At 41.7% G+C, this 20,312-nt stretch overlaps 1 protein-coding gene across 3 annotated transcripts in view; it reads right to left on the bottom strand.

Moving 5' to 3' along the window:
- The window catches only part of MOB2 (MOB kinase activator 2), a 193,388-nt gene that overhangs the window by 35,944 nt on the left and 137,132 nt on the right, over positions 1–20,312 (bottom strand). Inside the window, exon 1 of one of the 3 annotated variants that reach the window (XM_054972768.1) lies at positions 12,406–12,599. The exons of the other annotated variants lie outside the window; for them this stretch is intronic. Within the exon in view, the coding sequence (XP_054828743.1) occupies positions 12,406–12,515 (110 nt within the window). The 5' untranslated portion in view covers positions 12,516–12,599. Of the gene's footprint in view, positions 1–12,405; positions 12,600–20,312 lie in introns of those variants that run through there. 3 annotated transcript variants of the gene reach the window in all.

Below are 20,312 nucleotides of genomic sequence, written 5' to 3'. Positions count from 1 at the left end.
CGTGTGTGCGTGTGCATACGTGCATGTGTTAATGTTTTCACTGAACTATCCATCCAATTACATTGTGACTATTCACCCTGAGTACTCTCAGTTATTTCAGAGTGAACGTAGAATTGTTACACCAGTTTTGCACTTCATTCATAAATACTCATTTGCTATTTTGTTGCCCAGTCACTCAGCAGAGATAATTTTAGAGCTGTTTGCAATCCGCTTGGGTTTTAAATTCAGCCTAATTTGGTTTTATCCATAAATTTCACTACCTCATTGATCATGTCTGACTCCAGTTCATTTAAATTAAACATCCCCTGTATCCATACAGTTTCTTGACAGAGCCTGGTGTTTATCCCTATACTCTCCATGGTGAGACCTGTTAACTTCTACCCTTTGTTTTTTCTTGAAAGCAGTTACTGTTTCATAAGGAGACATATCCTATTATCTCATGATTGCTAATATTAGCAATTACTGGTGAGGGAGTTTATGTCCCTTTTGGCAGACCCACAAGACCGACTGAAGCTGCAAAGCCACCATCCACTCAAGTATCTTATATAAAAAAAAGAGAGATTGGCCACTGGGCAGTAGTTGTTTATGTCAGGGATGACTCTTTTAGGAAAAGACTAACAACAACCTCTTTCAAGGCTCCCAGAACTATATCTTCCTTCAGAGCGGTATTTATTTCCTAGACTCACTCAACCAGATTAACCTGATTTGACACCAACAGCCATGAAGGGTAAGAGCTGAGTCTAGATGTGGTGGGTTGCAAACTTCTAAGCAGTTTCCCCATTTCACTCAGAAATGAACAGTGCAGTTCCCACAGACAATAAGCCTCTGGTCTTCAACACCAAATCCAAAACCTCTTCTGTCAGCTCAGGCAGGGAGAATGCTTGCAGAAGAATCCTTACTATGCCCACATCTCCAACATCAGGCATATACACCCAAAACAGAGAGACTGTGTAATAAAGCACATGATGAGTTCCAGAGGCCTGACAGACCATGGCCAGCCTAGGCTGATGCTGTACATGAAAACCCACTTAGTAAAGCTGGGATAGAGCTACCCTTCCACCCTCACTCATCTCCAGATGACCTAACTCACAGGAAGTAAAGGGAGGCTGTTTTTTCCTATAACAACACTATAAATGGCATTGCTAATCTGGACAGAGAAGTCAAGTCACAGCTATTGATGCAGGTGTTATATGCATGCATCTTTACAAAGCATTATAGCAGGTCTCTCTGCCCTATGGAGCTTGCAATCTAAAGTTTGACGTAAGGGAGGCATCAAAGAGAGGCGGGAGGAAGTTAGAGGGGGAGTAAACAGGGAAAATATGCCATCATTCCAGTTACATTTGGTTAGGCTGAGAGCCAAACTACATGAGACACCAGATATGTGTTCTTCACATGTTGGATCCTGCTAGGTTCCCTGGGTAGTGTAGTCTTACAAAGAACAGCTACTAGCTGTGATTCTCCGCCAGGAGAAGAGTGATGGGAGGGATTCTCTCTCTTCTCTTGCAAAAAGCCTTGACTCGGGGTTTCCTCCAGGAGCTCAGGAGTGTTGGGGGGGGGGGCGGTATAACAGGAGGCAGCTTTTTGCAAGAGAGAGAGACACACACACCCCACGCACTCGCTCTTCTCCTCAGTGGAGAATCACAGCATGGATTCTCTCTCTCTCTTTTGCAAAAAGCCATCCTGGATTTCCTGCCTCCTGTTATGTGTGCCCCCCATCTCCGAGCTCCCAGAGGAAAGCCTGAGCCAAGGCTTTTTGCAAGGGAGAGAGAGAGATTCCCTGACAGAGAATCGCATCTAGTAGCGATTTATAGTCTCTTTGTAAGACTACACTACCTAGGGAACCTTGCGGGTTGTGTCAAATGCTTCACAGGAAGCTGCATTTTGAGGAAGATTTAAAAGAAATCAGAAAGGTGGTGAGACACAAGTTTTCTGGAAAGAGGTGATAAGACAAGACATTTGAAGTAACAGGAGACCTTTAGATGCACATGGGTATAGGAGGATGAGCCAAGAAGCTAATTTAAGGTAGAATTATGAGGCAGGTGAATGATTTTGGTAACAGAATGCTCAGTGATGCTGAAGAGGGTTTAGCTGCAAGAACAGAAGGAAAGAGAAACGTTTGCATAAGTCAAGGTGAAATATGATCACAGAGTAAACTACAGTGTTTGGCCTAGCAGATGGAGAGGAACGGCCATCTCTCTGCAATTAGTTAAAGCAGATACGACATGATTTGGCAACATCCTGTATATGGGAGGAAGAAAGAGATGAAAGCTGAAAATAAAGCCAAGGTTGGGTGGCTGATCTGCAGCAAGGTGGATTGCTCCATATTGTTAACACAATAAGCAAAATCCACACATTTTATTAGCCAAGACAGAAATAAGGATGAGACATTTTTGCTATTTATTAAGGCTCCTTTTCCCATCTGTGATTTAGCTACCATCGTTTTTATCCATGGCACCATGGATGTACACCACAGGTGTAAGAGTTGCAGTTATATTCATTCTTTCGAAACCCTACAAGAAGAGTTGTTAATTGAATTTACCATTTGCGATACAGAAATTTACTAAAATGCTTCCATAATGATGTACATTAGGAAAGACTGTAGTTGCCTGCTTCCATCAGCAACATCAATTGAACAATCACAGAACAGTCACTTCAACAGCATAAGCCTTCGCTGAAAAATAAATATTTTTCAACACGGACCAACATGTCAGCTCTCAACTAAACTCAATCAGTCTCCTTGTTTCTGTCTCAAGCTTCCCAGAGGGAAAGAACTGTAACAGTACTGTCTTTAGTTCATACTTGCCTAGTCCTGCCAGAAGAGTCATACAGGCATGAAAAGTGCTCTGAGCTGAAGAGCTCTGGTTTTGTTTTGTGGGTGGGAATGGAGGAGAAACCAGACAGTTTTCACAGCTGCTCACTGCCTCTTGTCTCTTTACCCTATGACTATTCATTCAAGTGATACAATTCCATCTGGATGACCTCTTTTCAGTATCTTAGATGAGATCATACAATAATTGGCAGATGTGTAATTACTATTCAGCATGCAATACCTTTTTCATAGCTTGTCAAAGTTAGGCCCACTACTGGATAAAACCAGAGCACTACTGCCATATGGACCATACTGCAAATCAGTTTGTCTGGACTGGCATTTTACCCACTTCTAAGTCTGAACTGGTAACGTGCCTTGCCAAGTAATATTCCATTAAATGCAATTTCCTTTTGGTGAAAAATATGCTTGTCTGTAGGGGCGTGCGCTGAAAAATTATTCGGGATTCCTGTGAAGCAGGAAAATCATCCAGAATGATCTGAAACCCAAAGCAGCAAGCAAGGAAAGTGGCTTTAAGCTTGCTTCAGCTGTCAGGTGGAGAAGCTCTGCCTGTCAGCTGAAGCAATGCCTGGGGAAGCCATTTCCTTGCTTTTCATAAGTGAGCTACACAGAAAGGGGGCTTTAAACTTGCTTCAGCTGACAGTCAGGGAAGCTCCGCAGGAAGCCCAGCAGGAAGTGCCCATTTCTGTGCTCCTGCTTGACCCAAAGCTTTCCAAAGCGATACGAATCGCTTCTCAAAGCTGTGATTTGGTATTTCCTAATTGGGCCCACAATACTGGGGCTGATTCTGAAATCTTAAATCTTTAGAGATTGGGTCTAATTTGGGAGTTTATTCTGAATCAGAATCCCAAATTGCACACCCCTACTTCTCTGCTCCATAAACACATAAAATATAATTTGTAGAAAAGTAACAAAAATTAATGTTGTCACAAAAAATAGTGTGGGAATATGCTCAAGGGCACACACACACACACACACATAGACTGAGGGAAATACAGAGGCTCCTCCTCAAGGATGCTGCTGTTGTAGCCACATTATCAGTAACAACTATCACAACTGTACCACTATCAAGCACCACAACTCTATCATTCAATGTTTTGCTCTCTCTCTCTTTTTTTTTATACTGTAATTTTTTTAGTGGAATTGCAACTTTCTCATTCCAGCTCTAGTTCATAGTAATGTGATGTCAATTTTAACAGCAAGCATAGACTTGTTTCCAAATGTGTAAAAGAAAGTTTGCTTTCCTCTGTGATTGCTGGTGTTAGCCACGTTACAAAGACCAGGGACAAGTGTATGGACACCTTGCCACTGGCATTCAGAACACACAAAATGGATACCATATTAAATACAATACTTACTATAGCCACTAACTATACCACTAAATATAACTAGATTAACACCATTTAAAGGGTGGTGTTGGTTTTTTAAAAAACATTCTGAATAATTATGATGCTGTTTATGTTTAAATATTTATGCTGCTGAAACTAAACAGTGCCAAGGCAGGAAAACTCCAACAAATCAGTTATGGCCATGTTCTTTGAAGAACTGTAAGAGAAAATTTGTTCTTTCCTTTTCAAAGAGTGTCTCCCTTCATAATCAGATACGTCAAAATTGGTGCAAAATACTAGTTTATAAGGAACATGCCAAAAAAATCAGTCTGCAGCTTTAGTTAACAGGATTAGAAATTTGATATTCAGTATACTATCAAAATCTCTTTGCATTTAACCTTTTAATGTTAGATTGTGGATTAAAATAATGCATCAAAAACCATCTGGAAAAAACTTTCCGTGGGTGAGAGAATTCATGTTATATGGCTCCTCTTCAATACTGTTTGCTAAAACTCTGTGTATCAAATTTAAATTCAGAAGTAGTAAGTTAACTGATGAGTTAGAGGTAGACCAATTTTCCATTAACAGACATCACCACTGATTTCCTCTCCCTGCTGCAGACCCCCTTCATGTTGTTTTTCAGGGTTACCTATCCCCCCCAAAGTGGCTTTTCATGGAAATCAGTAGGCTGCAGTGGAAGGTGTGGGAGCTCCCACCTTCCACTGATGTTGGACTGATGGAAAATTTAGTCTGGATCCAACCTCATTTCCATGCTTAACTGATTGTTTTCATAATAAAAGTTGGAGAATGACAATTAAGATTTTATTACCATTAAAATGCCATCACCTTCTTAAAAGTCAATCCTCAAAACAGACTTGGATATCTTAAGCAGTAGTCCGAAGCAAACTGAAAGGGTCAGAGCTGGCAAGCTTAGGGGAAATTGGCAGTGTTACTTACCAGGGTCAAACTCATATTTACTAAATCGAGAATTATTCTCTTTATATAACAAGTATCAGTTCAAAGAATTAACTTTCCAACCCCAAATCATATTTATAACCAAAGAAAGTTCGCCAACTTGTTGAAATGGGATGAACTTCTAGATTTAATTTTCAAAACCCAGTTCTAAACTTATTCAGCCTTTTAGGATCCACTTGCAAATATAAAATTCACATCTGTTGAAATGAAGCCCATTTATATTTTGTTTTTTATGGTTAACATTTATCATTTTAATATTATAGAGCAACAGCCTTATTGCACAACCATTCTATACACTGTGCAGAGACAAAACCTCAATCCATCTTTGCACCTTTCAGAGCTGTCTCTTCCTGCTTGACTTCACCACCCATCTGCAAGTGAGCTGCAATTCACTTTTGGGTCCTGATCTTCAGTTTGAGAATTATTGTATTAAAGAAACTTTTCATAATGTTAATCTTCAAATAACAAGAATGGCTGTTTTAGACTTTTTCAGATCCAACAAATGGGAAATTGCGGGAAGTTAAAATAATGTGGAAATTCAGTCTTCTCCTGATAAATCTCTCCCTCTCCAGGATTCTCTCAGGTTGATTTCCTTTCTTCCTCTTGCCTTTTCCTTTATCTGACACCCTGCTGCTCTCAACATTCAGATCCTTCTGGAGCAGCTTCAAGGCCAGTTTGTGTTTCCCTCTTTTTTGTTAATTTACGAAGTTGTGTTTTCTGGCATGCTGGGGAAGTCTGAGAGGGATTGTGGCTCAGTGGAAGAGCACCTGCTGGGCATGCAGAAAGTTCCAGATTCAATCCCCAGCATCTCCAATTCAAGGGATCAGGTAACAGATTATAGGAAAGATCTCTGCCTAAAATCCCAAACTGCTGCTGCCAGTCTGAGTAGACAATTACGCTGTTGAGGGACCAATGGTCTGATTTAGGATATGGCAGCTTCATATGTGAAGTCCCTAAGTAGGCAGTTGTTTGCACCTCATCTGTGGAGTGGCCTGCTTTTCTTAACTTCTGTTATCCACACAAGACCAGTTTATTATTTGATACAATAATACTGGCAGATTAATTTTAAGTGTTTTTCACAAATAACATGCTTCCCAAAATTAGCAAGGATTTTGTAAGACCTAATCTATTTAATACTAATGATACAATTTAAGCCACATAATTGTAAAATAGAGCTGTGAAGCTAGGCCTGACAGTGTCTGGGCAATTCAACATGTGATGGTGCTTCAATGTACTTAGGGTTGCCAGCTCCAAGTTGGGAAATTCCTGGAGATCTGGGAGGTGAAACCTGGAGAAAGTAGGTTTTGGGGAGGGAAAGGACCTTGGCATGGCATAATTCCATAGAGTCCACCCCCCAAAGTAGCCATTTTCTCCAGGTGAACTGATCTCTATGGCCTGGAGACCAGTTGTAATTCCAGGAGATCTCCAGCCACTACCTGGAGGCTGGCAACCCTAAATGTACTGCATAAACCTTCACGATCTTTTCCCTCTTCCCACATGAGGGAATATAGCAGAGTTATCCAAGTATACACATATATTCACATACCATAAATCTGACATTAGAAATGGCAACGTCCAGAAACCAGTGGGAGAACACTTCAATCTACCAGGACATTCCATCAAAGACTTAAAGGTCGCTGTAGTTCAACAGAAACCATTCAAAAAAAAAATCCAACGGGAAGCTGCTGAATTGGAATTCATATGTAAATTCGACTCTGTCAAGCTGGGACTGAATAGGGACTATGAATGGTTATCTCATTATCACAGGTAACTGATTTCATTTACACAGGCGGGGTCAGGGAGAGTCCAGTGGCACCTGACGTGGGCTTTCGAGGACCACAGTTCTCTTTGTCAGATGCATCTGGCGGGGAGGGCTGTGGTTATCGAAGGCTTGTGCTGCAGTGGAATTGGATGGTCTTGATGGTGCTGCTGGACTCTTTTTGATTTTGCTACTACAGACTAACACAGCAAACTCCTTTGAACCTTTACACAAGCAAACTGATCCCCACATCAAAAGGAGCTGTTTGCATTTCCATATCAAAGGAGTTGTTTACATCCCCTCTCTCCTCCTCCCCTCCCCTCTCCTCCTCTATATTTGACCAGTTTCTTTCTGCCCTCCATGCATCTGACAAAGAGAACTGTGATTCTCGAAAGCTTATGCTACAATAAAATTGGTTAGTCTTAAAGGTGCTACTGGACTTTTTTTGATTCACATACCAGTTTAGCATAATTTAGGCAGATTTCATGATTCAGCTTTCCTTAGTACAGAAATAAAGAATTATTCTGAAGCAGACATTTGATTGTAAGCACAGAATACACATGCGCCATTAACCAATTACTAGTAGATATTACACAAACTTTGCCAAAGCTTCATTGTCAGACAGGGTTCATTCAGTTTGCCTTTCTGCCAGCTTTTTCCAAGATCCAATCAAGCAAGTTCTATTTGATGCATTTCTAAAAAAAAAAGCAATCGGGTTTCTATTTGGAGAGATTTCAGATCCTGAACTCCATCTGTAGACAATAATTTGCTCTGTCAAATGTTTTCCAGGCTAAACTATTTTAGTCCAGTGGAAAGTTGGAAAAAAGAACAGAACAAGACAGAAATAGTTCAGACAGCTCCCAATTGCCTTTTGCCCACAAGTCTCCAGCCCATTTTAAATACTTTTTTTTTTTTAGATTATCTGTTTTCAAGCACTTGTTTATAGAGCAGGTCAAAAGATTAAGGAATGTTTTTTGCACAGGCTTACAAAAATGTAACTTAGGTCATTAGAGATAAGATCTGATCTAGTACTTGTCAAACAAAACCTGTTGAGAACTAGTTTTAAAGTATGTACAGTATTGTATAACTGGTATGTTTATATGGAAAATAGTAGAACATGTTATACAAATAGTTAATTTCTCCCCAGCATCCAATTAAAGTTAGTTGTGCCAGATTAATATTACAGTTATTACATAAATATTAATTAGGACTGCCAGTTTTTCATATTTATCCTTACAGTAATCCATTATGAAGAAAACACTTCAAGGAAGAAGCCTCTGCATATTGTAAAAATCTCATATGCTCAGTCACCACCTCTCAGTTTATTCTATGCTGTAGTACAGAAGTCAGGGTACAATGTAGAGCTTGTGCTACTTTGAGAAACTTTTTTTTAACACTGAGCAATTTGAAGGGAGGACGAGATAAAAATGTTGCAAGTACAGAATTCAAGTCCTACAGGTGCATATCCTAAATATCAGCAAACTTGTGAATGCTTGGGATCATATGTTGAAAAGCTTTATTCCCTTTTTAAGACATACATTTCTAGCTCTCATGGTGATAAGAGATCTCCTCAAGAGGATACAAGTACCATCTGCCAACTATTAAGTACTGTGTGTGTGTGCAAGGATGCATACAGATGCACACTCAAAGGGAGTGAGCTTTAAGGCTTTGTACACATCCTAGTTCTGTTTCTCAGGCTATAACTCTTTCAGCACCCATTCACACTCAACTTCTCTATTCTACCAACCCTTCATACAAAGATTTTAAAACAGAACAGGGCGCATATATGAGAAGCTAACTTACTTGGAATAATTTAATTCAAATGGATAACTCAGGCATGGAATAGGAATATGTTAATGCACTAACAGCCAAATTGTTATATTATAAACATAAATTAGCCTACATAGCTGTATTTTTCTTTTCTTTTCTTTTCTTTTTTGCTACAAACTGCAAGGTAGTTAGACAAGAATGTAAGAAAGCAGTCATAGATAAAAAGGAATCCGGTATTGTATTGTTTTAACAACAGAAACTCTAAAATATGAGATAAAAATTTAAGTTGGATCTCTTCCACTAATGGCGCTTTCTACAGCACAATGAGCCCTCCCTGTCTTATACAGCAGGAAACTGCCAACGTTAGTGGAACAGATCCACAAGACCTAACCTTTAGAAACATTTAATTTAAATACCACTATCATTTCAGTATTTTCTTCCTACAAAATGGAAGGTGGGAAAGTAGAGGAAATTCAATGCAACAGTAGATGAAATGAAGAATACAAAGGACAAAGAACACAGTTGGTAGTGTTTGTATATGAAAACGTACATTGCTCACACCAGGGGTCATTTCATAGAAAAAGAGCTGGAGGAACTCATTGGAAAAACTCATTAGCACAACTGATCAGCATATGCCACACCCCCTGATATCACCTATCCTGGCTGTTTTGGACCCAATCCTGGCCATTCAGGGCCAAAATTTGGCCCAAAATGGCCAAAAAGGGTCTGAAAATGGCCAAAAGGGGGCCCAAAATGGTCAGGATCGGGCCACTGTTGAGCAGGAGAGTGATCCAGCACCTGTCAGAGGCCCTATTCGGGCCGTTTTGGCCCCAATCCAGGCCGAAACGGGCCCAAACGGTCGAGAGTCAGGTGGGCGGGGCCACCTGATGTGACCTCTTTGGGGAACTGCTGGAACTCTGTTCCGGCGCGTTCCCCCTCGAAATGAGCCCTTGTTCACACAAATATCTTCAAAAGGTGGATGTGTTCTGACTGGAAGCCAAATGCCTACATTCTAACAATCTCATCGAACATTTGCGTTATGTCCGCATGAAGAGATCACGGTTCTACTGATTTTAGTCTCTGAAGTATTCAGTCACATGACAAACAGAAATAACATACAAATAAATTCTTAGACACAAAACACAACCTACACAACTTTAAGTAATTCACTGCTTGTTTATTACCAATTTGTTTGGTGCTATGTTCTCTCTCCATTCTTCAGGCATATCCCCCCTCCCCTGTAATTCATTTATTCTTGAAAGTCTATGATGCTTGTTGTTCCTTGTCTCCGTTCCTTTAATCCAGTTCAGTCATGTTCCACTTGTTCTAGTAAGAGGTATTAGACTCCTGCATGTTTTTTTGTATTCCCAGTCATGTTGGTTTAGAATAATTACTTGCAAAGAGATGTGGAAATATTTAATTGGCCATTTCCTTTCTTGCTGGCACCTTTCATGAGCTTCTGAATGCATAAAAACTCATTTAAAATTTGAGTTTTTAATGCTTGTTTGAAAAAAATCAAAGAAACAAACTGCTGAATATCTCTTTGAATTTATCATTCTTCTTACCCAAGGCAAATAATTTGTTGGTCCACGAGATTACATCAACTAAAAAGGAGACTGCAACCATGAAATCAGGAGATTGAGACTTGGAAGGGCAGCATGAAGGAACTAGAAAAGTTAAGCACATCTGCATGTTCTTATTTTGCCTAATTTATTCTGGTCCTGTTTGGCAAGGGGAAGGATATGGGAAGTATACTGGACACAGAAACCCAGGCACTAACTTCTTGATGTCTTATTTAGCAATTCTCTCTGAGCATTCATTGGGCAAAATCCACATGGCTTCATGTATCTCTCTCCAACTCTAAGGTATAGAAAATGTTTTTTTTAACGTAAATATTTCTGATAAAAATTAAAGCAGGATTCTCAGTTTTACGATATAGCCTTTTATACTTGCCAGCTTCCACAGTGTATGTCTCTTCTTATCATTCCAATGTACCCTAGAGATCAGAACGTTCAAAATATATTCAAGCTTGGCATTTTTATTGGGGTGAACACATATGCCCTCATTCTAAAATATATTGAAATGATAAAGTGGTTTATTCACTTTTATACAAGTGGTGCACAGATGCAGAGTCCAGAAAAAAAGTGACCGAACACCATCACGGTGACATCACGTTTTCCTTCCGTGGTAATTGCAATTTGATTCAGCAAAAGATGGCAGCCCACGCTGTCAGACAAGCCGCAACTCCACCCCCCCCCCCCAAAAGCAGTCATTATGTTTAACACTCAGTGAGGTGATCACTCACAACATATCATTAGTATTTTACATACAACCTATGCTGCCATTGCTAGCCAGCTAGTTTTCTTCATCAGTCAAGTCAATGACTCTGCATACAATGTACAGGTTTCTCTCAGTGAAAGCAACACTGTCATGTCAAATATTTCAAGTAAGTTACTTACAAGACGATATGTAATTAGCAGTACTGAACTGAACTGAAGTAAAATACATTTTGAACCAACTCACATAAAAATAAGGAAGACGCATTACATTTTTAAAGCAGCAAAATTTTGATTTCAGTCAATGGACCCAGATAATATTAAAATTATTTACCAGCTGTATATTGTATGTGAAGTCTAGATCTGTACTTGCATTTCCTTTCTTTGGTCGATCACAAAGTTTCACTTTAAGATTCATGTTGACAGATTGGACTGATGCCAGAACTGATTTTATTTATTTATTTAGGGCATCTCATTCTTATTAGCCAAAATAAAAGGAGATAGTATTCCAACTGAATAGTAAAGAGTCCAGTAGCACCTTTAAGACTAACCAACTTTATTGTAGCATAAGCTTTCGAGAGTCACAGCTCTCTTTGTCAGAGTGCTACTGGACTCTTTACTATTTTGCTACTACAGACTAACACGGCTAACTCCTCTGGATCTATTCCAATTGAGAAATAATTAGTCTTGAATATTAGGAAGCAGTTCCCAAAAGCTTACAAAAACAAGCAGAGCTAGAATAATAAAACCCTTCAGTGTATAGCTACAACTGCACTAGTAAATGAGCCATTTCATACTTAAATAAGTGGGTGCATTTTTCATTTCATGTCTGTGGTGAAGTTTTACTCGCATCACAATACCCAAGCATACTTTCTAATCAGAAAGCTGTTCCTATCTGACAGCTCAGCACTCAGAACTTCGATATAAAACATTACAATGCTTTTAGTGTGCTTTACAAAATCTCATCTTCCCGTCTTGATAAGATTCATGCAACATACAGATTCACCCAGCTAAGCTTGAAGTCTGAAAGACCATTGCTGAATAAAATGCCTCTGTCTGATGAAAAATCTGAGTTAGATCCTTAATTTTGCAGCCTGATCCGATGTATCTTTATTTAGAAAGAAGTCCCACTGATGTCAGTAAGGCATACTTCAAAGTAAATGTGCATAGGACTGCAGGCTTAATTAAAATACGCCTACCTGCGCAAGTAGCCACTAACTACATATTCACCACCTAAACACTTGTGAAAGGTATTCTTCTCAGATTAAGTTCAGTAACATATAGAACAAAGACACAGGTGTGGACAAAGGCCTATTTTCTCCCAGGACCAATGCTACAATCCTGCTACCTTTAAAATCAACAGGCATTTTGCCTTTTACCACCGGAATCAGACTGCACCCCAAGAACATAACATATGCTCCCCCCCTCTCCTCTTCCTCCTACTAAAAACAGATTTTAAAAAGTTTTTACCTTAACACTTTCCCCACTGCCTGTAGAACCATTTTGCAGCTTAATCCAGTTTTGGGTGGTTGAGAAAGTAATGGTCTTTCACTACTGAGGTTACAGTGATCCCCAACCATGGTCGAAAGAAAAAATGGAGGGAATGAGAAGGGAAAAACTTGGAACTGCCAGTACAGACTCGCGTTGCTTTGTCAGATCTCTCTCCTCTTCCCTCCTCAGAAAACTAGTCCAACCACATTCACAGAGTTTACACAGCTTACTTCACTCTACCCTCCCTCCCTCTCTCAGCCAATAAGAAAGCAGCAAAGGCAACAGGAAAAAAACCCAGAGCTGGAAAAGACAAACAGCTGCTCTTTTTTACAAACCCGAAGCAAAAGCCAAGCCTAAGGAGCCAGTGCCAATAAGGAAGCATTTGAATTGGCCTTTTCAGACTGGCGCCGGCTGTGCAACAGGACAAGAGAAGCAGTATGAGGGACAATCAAACTTCTTTCAAGCACACTCTTTACAGTACAGTGTTACTGAGATACCATATGAAAGAAGGGAACTCTTTTACACTTGAATCTCATCAGCTGTAGAACACTGAGGAACACAGCATAACCCATGTCCAATGTATCCTCATGCTGGTTGGTTTATATATTACGCATCTTTCCTGCAAACTACAGTGGCTCAAGGTGGTTTCAAAAAATCTGACCCACAGGCAACAAATAATTAAAATGAAAGAAACAGTTATACAACTTCCCCTCCCTCAATATCATCTGCCTAAACACCACAGCCTCAGCTTTTCTAATGGAAGACAGACACTGAGGGGTCCTCTGCAACATCCCAGGAGGGCTTTCCCCAATGCTGGAGTGCCACTGAAAAAGTGAGCCTTGGCTATGACTCATCTGGTAACCATGAGCCAGATCTGAGGTGCTGATCGGGCTCATAACAAGAGAAACAGTCCTTTGAGTAAGCTGTTGCCAGACTGTAGGGTTTTAAAGGTGAAAGCCAGTACTCTGAATTGGATGCAGAAGTATATTGGAAGCCAGTGTAGCTGTTCGAAAAAGCAAGTAATATGATTCAACCTGTGAGCTCTAACCAATAAGTTACTCTATTCTGTACCAATAATATCTTCTAGTTAGCATTCAAGGGCAGCCTAAACAGAGTGTGTTGCAACAATCTAGCCTTGAAGTTACATGGCTCAGCATAGCCATGTTTGCGTAGCTCAGGAAAGAAGATCAGTTTCTCAGCAAATGCCATTACACACCTGATCTTACAAAATTATAGGACCCTATAGAATCCCTAAACCTTTTACACAGTCAAATTCAACTCCACCCATTTTCTTGTGTTATGTATATAGTCTACCTTTCTCACTGAGATTCAAGGCAGATTATACAGTATAAATCAATGTCGTTAATAAAATGAACAATGTAATAGGACTAGGATTACAGAGATCTGAAACAAAGCACAAGTATTAGACATGGTATACTAAACGATGTAGAAAATGTATCACATAAGTAGAAAAGAATGTAGTGAGAGCAAGGTAATACACAGAGCAAACACATAATAATACTATATGTAATAATGTATAACACAATCCTGTTCCCTTTATTAAAGCACCATCTTGAACCATTCTGTTATAATATAGCCCTATTTCCTTTTCAAAAATGCCCTCCTGAACAATTGTTTTACATAGTTTCTGGAATGACAGAAGCATGAGAGCTTTCCTGTCCTGCTCAGGCAGGCAATTCCATGAAGTTGGGGCTGCAACGGAATGTCCATGTATGGGCAGTTGTTGATATTGCCCTTTTGCAGACTGATATCTGCAGAAAGCTCTGCTCAGATGAGCAAAGCTGTCATGGTGGACTATAAGAGGAGAGGTGGTTCTGCAGATAAGAGAGGCCTTTGTATATGATGCAGAGGAGTTAGCCGTGTTAGTCTGTAGTAGCAAAATCAAAAAGAGTCCAGTAGCACCTTTAAGACTAACCAACTTTATTGTAGCATAAGCTTTCGAGAATCACAGTTCTCTTCGTCAGATGCATGGAGGGCAAGAAGAAACTGGTCAGATATATAGGTGGAGAGGGGAGGGAGGAGTAGATGCAAACAGTAGCTTCTGATATGGAGATCAGTTTGCTTCTGTTAAGGAAGTCAGTTATTTTTGATAATGAGATAACCATTCATAGTCCCTATTCAGTCCCAGCTTGACAGAGTCAAATTTACATATGAATTCCAATTCAGCAGCTTCCCATTGGATTTTGTTTTTGAAAGGTTTCTGTAGGCAGCTTGGCGGAATGTGACAGTTGAAAAGTCCATTGGACAGCAGTTAGAGAGCGAAGCTGCGAGACCAGGATGCCTACATTTCCCATCAAAACTTGAGGGAAGCAGACAAGTGTCCAATCTGTGCCTTTTGTCACTTGTGGTTCTGCTCTATGAATGGTTATCTCATTATCAGAAGTAACTGACTTCCTTAACAGAAGCAAACTGATCTCCATATCAGAAGCTACTGTTTGCATCTACTCCTCCCTCCCCTCTCCACCTATATATCTGACCAGTTTCTTCTTGCCCTCCATGCATCTGACGAAGAGAACTGTGATTCTCGAAAGCTTATGCTACAATAAAGTTGGTTAGTCTTAAAGGTGCTACTCAACCTGGTGACAGGCAGCCAATTGAGTGACTGCAGAATGAGAGCAATATACATGCTCTGCTTAGCTCCTGATAAGTACCAGGATTTTGTACCAAATGGAATCTGAGTTGACTTCAAGGGTAGACCTATAAAGGGTGCCTTACAGTATGTTAGTCTTGATGCTACCAAGGAATGGATCCAGATGGCCAGATCAATCAAGTCAAGGTAGGGCCATCTTCAGGGCTAAATGAAGATGGAAGAAAGTGGAGGGTTTTTTTGCAGCTGTATTAAACTTGCTTCTCCAGAAGGAAAGGTGGAGCCAGTATAACCACTAGGCTTTTAACCAAGTCAACAAGGGTCAGCTGAACCTTATCAAAAGTGAGAAGCATAATGTCCTTTAGATGCTGGCTTCCATATGAAGATCATCCACCAATGCAAAAGAAGCAGTCTCCATCTTCAAGTCAGGTCTGAAGCCAAACTGAAATCGAACAAGAGTAGATGACTCCAGGAAACCCAATAATTCTGGGGAGCAGAACATTCTAATCTGTCCTCTGCCCCGTAGGAGGGAAGTGCAATAGCTAACTGAGTCTTTAGCATGGTGTGAAGCATAACAAAAGCGAAACATTTAGCCCCCTTTCTAGACAGCCCATTTTCTGCTGGTACAGTCAATGACTTGTCTCAAATGGAGGGCCCATCAAAACCTGAGACAGATCCATGGTAGCCATGAAGTCCAGAGCACAGTCTAACAAGGTCATTTCATCATGAACTCATAAGTTCCACAAGAAAATCAGGTCATGGGTCCTCAACCTCAGGTCCAAGTCTTCTGCAAGTTCCTACTGATGAGCCATGTGGAAAGTATACCAGTAGGAGACCATCTCTTATTCTCAAAACAAGGTACATGCATCACCTGCAGCAATCATTTGCTTGAGGAATCGACTAAAAGAGAAAGGCTCTGAGAGAACTGCTACCACAACATCCTCCAGATTGGGGCTGATAAATGACTGCAAATGCAGCTGGGATAAATGTGACAGTGTTACAACATGCACCTCACTGAATCACATCTCAAGTCACACACACCTTCTCAGTTACTTCCTCCCCCATCAAATCATGTAAAAGTAAGATTTAAATCTTAACAGACTTGGCACTTATCAACATCAAAGCAGAAATGAACCGAAGAATCATTTGCACCTACTTTTCTTAGAATTAATAGGAAATTGGACAGCTGTCAATCCCTCTCGTATCTTCCCAATTATCAGAAAATTAACATTCCCCCCATGTCTTACCTCCATGTGCCCTGTGCCACTTCAATATGGCTGTGCTACATATCAGACTTTTACAGATATGAACCACACCCAGTTGGTTTTCAGCCCCTTAAACTAGCATAGGAGCAGAAGCACCTGGGCTGAGGCAAGAGCACATGGTGGAGAGCTGCTGCTAGAAGGTAAGGGTTTTTTTTGTCTTTCTGCCTTTTCCCTTTCCTGGCTACTGTGTGAGAAGCTGAGGGTGAGTGGGTTCTGTGTAGCTTGCTAGAGAGTGGTTCTGATTAAGTTCTGTGTGGGGCTGTTGGGGGTTGAGTGAATTGCTGTTGTTTGCTGCTGGTTGCTGTTGCTCTTGGTTACAAGCCCCGCCCCCTGCTGTCCTGGGGCCCTGCTGGGCTGGGCAGGAAGTGACCTTTTGAAAGGCTCTTGGCCTGTGGCTCTTAGCCTGGGGAACCAAAACTCTGCTGAGAGTACTCTGGGTATATATTTGGAAGGCAATCATGTCTACTGAAGCCCCCTTCGCAGTCACCTGCATGGAGTGTGCCATGTTTGTTTTCCTCCCAGAAGAGAAGATGGAGTTCACTTGCCAGAAGTGTAAGCTGGTCAGACTTTTGGAAGAAAAAGTTCAGAGCCTGGAGGAGAGGATCACCACCCTTCAGGAGATCAAGGAAGGGGAGGATTTTACTGAGAAGAGCCTGGGGGCTCTGCACAGCCAAGAAGAGGAAAGTCAAGGAGAAGAAGAAAGAGTCAATCTCCCTTCTGAGCCTCCTCTCAGATCTACAGTACAAACCTGAAGACATCAACGAAGAAGACGCTCTGGTCCACTTGAGCTCAAGAATCGTTTTGAAGTGCTAGAGATGGTGATGGAGATGTGAGTGGAAGGAGAACCACAAAGACCTGGAAGAGGGTGTGCAGAGGACATGGGGCCACACGGAAGTGGAAAAAAACAGAAGGCGGTAGTCGTCAGGGACTCTCTGTTCAGGGGTATGGAACGCCATGTCTCTGGGCCAGATCCCCTATTCCGAGAGATGTGTTGCTTGCCGAGGGCCAGAATTCAGGATATTACCGACCGACTGCCAAAACTCATCAAGCCTGCTGATAAGTAACCGTTTGTGCTGATTCAAGTGGGAATGAATGACACGGCTGCGAATACTGTCACAAGAATTAAAGAGGATTATGAAGCTCTTGGAAGGCAGTTGAAGATATTGGGGGCTCAGGTGGTATTCTCTTCTATCCTTCCAGTCACAGGAAGAGGAATGCGCAGGGAGCGGATCATACTTGAGGTGGATTGTTGGCTGAGATGGTGGTACCAGCAGGAGCGCTTTGGGTTCTGGGACCATAGGATAGGTTTTCTTAGAGAAGGCCTTTTAGCACATGATGGGCTTCACCTCTCAAGGGCAGGGAAGAAAACGTTTGGAACGAACCTGGAGAACTTCATCAGGAGAGCTTTAAACTGATGCCGCAAGGGGAAGGGGACGATCAACACGGTGATTTCAATGACGAAGTGAAAACAGTGGGGACACACCTGGGTAGGACAGGTCAAACAAAGGTACAAGGCTACAAGTGTCTATATACCATGCCCAAAGTATGGGTAATAAGAAAGAAGAGCTTGAGCTTCTACTGCAAACAGAGGGGTATGATATAGTAGGAATTACTGAGACTTGGTGGGATGATTCCCATGACTGGAATGTGCTAGTGGATGGGTATGAGTTGTTCAAGAAAAACCGGAAGGGTAGAAGAAGACGTGGTGTGGCGTTGTATGTGAGGAGAGGGCTTGATTGTCAAGAAGTTATGGAGAATGGGGTGGACAGCCCAGTGGAAAGCATATGGGTAGAAATAAGGGGAGGAAAGACAAAGGGTATTATTGTTGGAGTCTGCTACAGACCACCTGACCAGCGAGAAGAAACGGATGCTGCCCTCTTTGAACAGATTGGTAGAGTATCCAGACATCAGAACCTTGTAATTATGGGTGACATCAACTTCCCCAATGTGTGCTGAGAGACAGGCTCAGCAAAGCGTCATGAATCACACAATTTCCTGACCTGCCTGGCCAATAACTTCCTTTTTCAAAAGGTAGAGGAAGCTACAAGGGGCTCGGCCATACTAGACTTGATATTAACCAACAGGGAAGAATTGGTAGATGAGATGAAGGTGGTGGGGACCTTAGGGGGAAGTGACCATGTCCTCCTTGAATTCCAGTTGCTATGGGGGGCCAAGGAAGTTCATAGTCAGACTCGAAGGTTAGATTTTCGTAGGGCCAACTTCGATGAACTCAGAGGCTTGATGAGAGTCATTTTGTGGCGGAGTGTGCCGGAAGGGAAAGGAGTGAGTGAGGGGTGGGCCCTTCTCAAATGCGAGCTTTTGCAAGCTCAAGCCCTCACTATCCCAGCAAGATGGAAACATGGTAAGGACTCCAAGAAACCAATGTGGATGTACAGAGAGCTCCAGAATAAGCTAAGGGAGAAAAAGGAAATGTTCAGGAAATGGAGAGGAGGACAGACCTCTAAAGAGGAGTATATGAGAGTTACTAGGTACTGCAGATCAGCCATCAGAGAGGCCAAATCTCAGTCTGGGTCTGGCCAGGAGGGCTCGCTACAATAAGAAAAACTTCTATAGATATGTGAGAAGCAAACGCGAGGTAAAAGAGGCAATTGAATGACTGTTGGGAGTAGATGGAGAAACTCTGATGCAGGACAGAGAAAAAGCAGACAGGCTTAATGATTTTTTTGCCTCTGTTTTCTCCCTGAAGAACTCAGGCACATCTTGAGATAGTAGAAAATGTGACAGGACACCTGAGTGGCTACTTGACATTGACAGAGAGGTTGTGGAGAGGCATCTGGCTGCACTGGATGAATACAAATCTCCTGGGCCGGATGGGGTGCACCCAAGAGCGCTGAAAGAACTTTCTAGAGAACTTACAGAACCCCTGTCCATCATCTTCAAGGCCTCCTGGAGGACTGGGGATGTGCCACAAGATTGGAGAAGAGCAAATGTTATCCCAATCTTTAAGAAAAGGAAGAAGGATGAACCGGGAAACTACAGGCCAGTCAGTCTGATGTCTGTTGCTGGGAAGATATTAGAACAGATTTTAAAGGGATCAATCTGTAAGCATCTGAAGGACCGCTCAGTGATCCAGGGAAGTCAGCATGGTTTTGTCCCTAACAGATCTTGCCAGATCAACCTGGTTTTCTTCTTTGATCGAGTGACCAGCTTACTAGATCAGGGGAACTCTGTTGACATGATTTATCTGGATTTCAGTAAAGCTTTTGATAAGGTCCCCCATGACATTCTGACGGGCAAACTGGAAGACTGTGGACTGGACTATAGGACAGTTCGGTGGATAGGGAACTGGTTAGAGGACTGCACACAAAGAGTGATGGTCAACGACGTTTCATCAGATTCGAGGGAGGTGTCCAGTGGGGTGCCGCAGGGCTCGGTTTTGGGCCTGGTACTTTCCAATATTTTTATCAATGATCTGCATGATGGGGTAAACGGGCTACTCATTAAATCTGCTGATGATACCAAATTGGGAGGAGTAGCAAACACCCAAGAAGATAGAATTAAAATTCAACAAGACCTGAATACTCGGGAGAAGTGGGAAGCTGTGAATAGGAATTTAACAAAGACAAGTGCACAGTATTACATGTGGGCCACAAAAATGGTAAGCACAAATAATGGATGGAAGATACACTTCTGGGCAGTAGTATATGTGAAAGGGATCTTGGGGTAAGAGTGGACTGTAAACTAAATATGAGCAGTCAGTGTGATGCGGTGGCAAAAAAGGCTAATTCAATCTTGGGTAGTATCAAAGGGGCCATAGCGTCGAAATCTCAGGAGGTCATAGCCCCTCTCTATACTGCCCTGGTCAGGCCCCACCTGGAGTATTGTGTGCAGTTCTGGAGGCCTCACTTCAAAAGGGATGTGGACAAAATCGAGAGGGTGCAGAAGAGAGCTACGAGGATGATCAGGGGTCTGGAGACTGAGCCCTATGAGGAAAGGCTGAAGGACTTGAGAATGTTTAGTTTGGAGAAGAGGAGATTGAGGGGGGACATGAT

Source organism: Eublepharis macularius, chromosome 2 (genome assembly GCF_028583425.1).
Source record: "Eublepharis macularius isolate TG4126 chromosome 2, MPM_Emac_v1.0, whole genome shotgun sequence".
Taxonomy (NCBI): Eukaryota; Metazoa; Chordata; class Lepidosauria; order Squamata; family Eublepharidae; genus Eublepharis; species Eublepharis macularius.
This window is presented reverse-complemented; position numbering and strand designations above follow the sequence as displayed.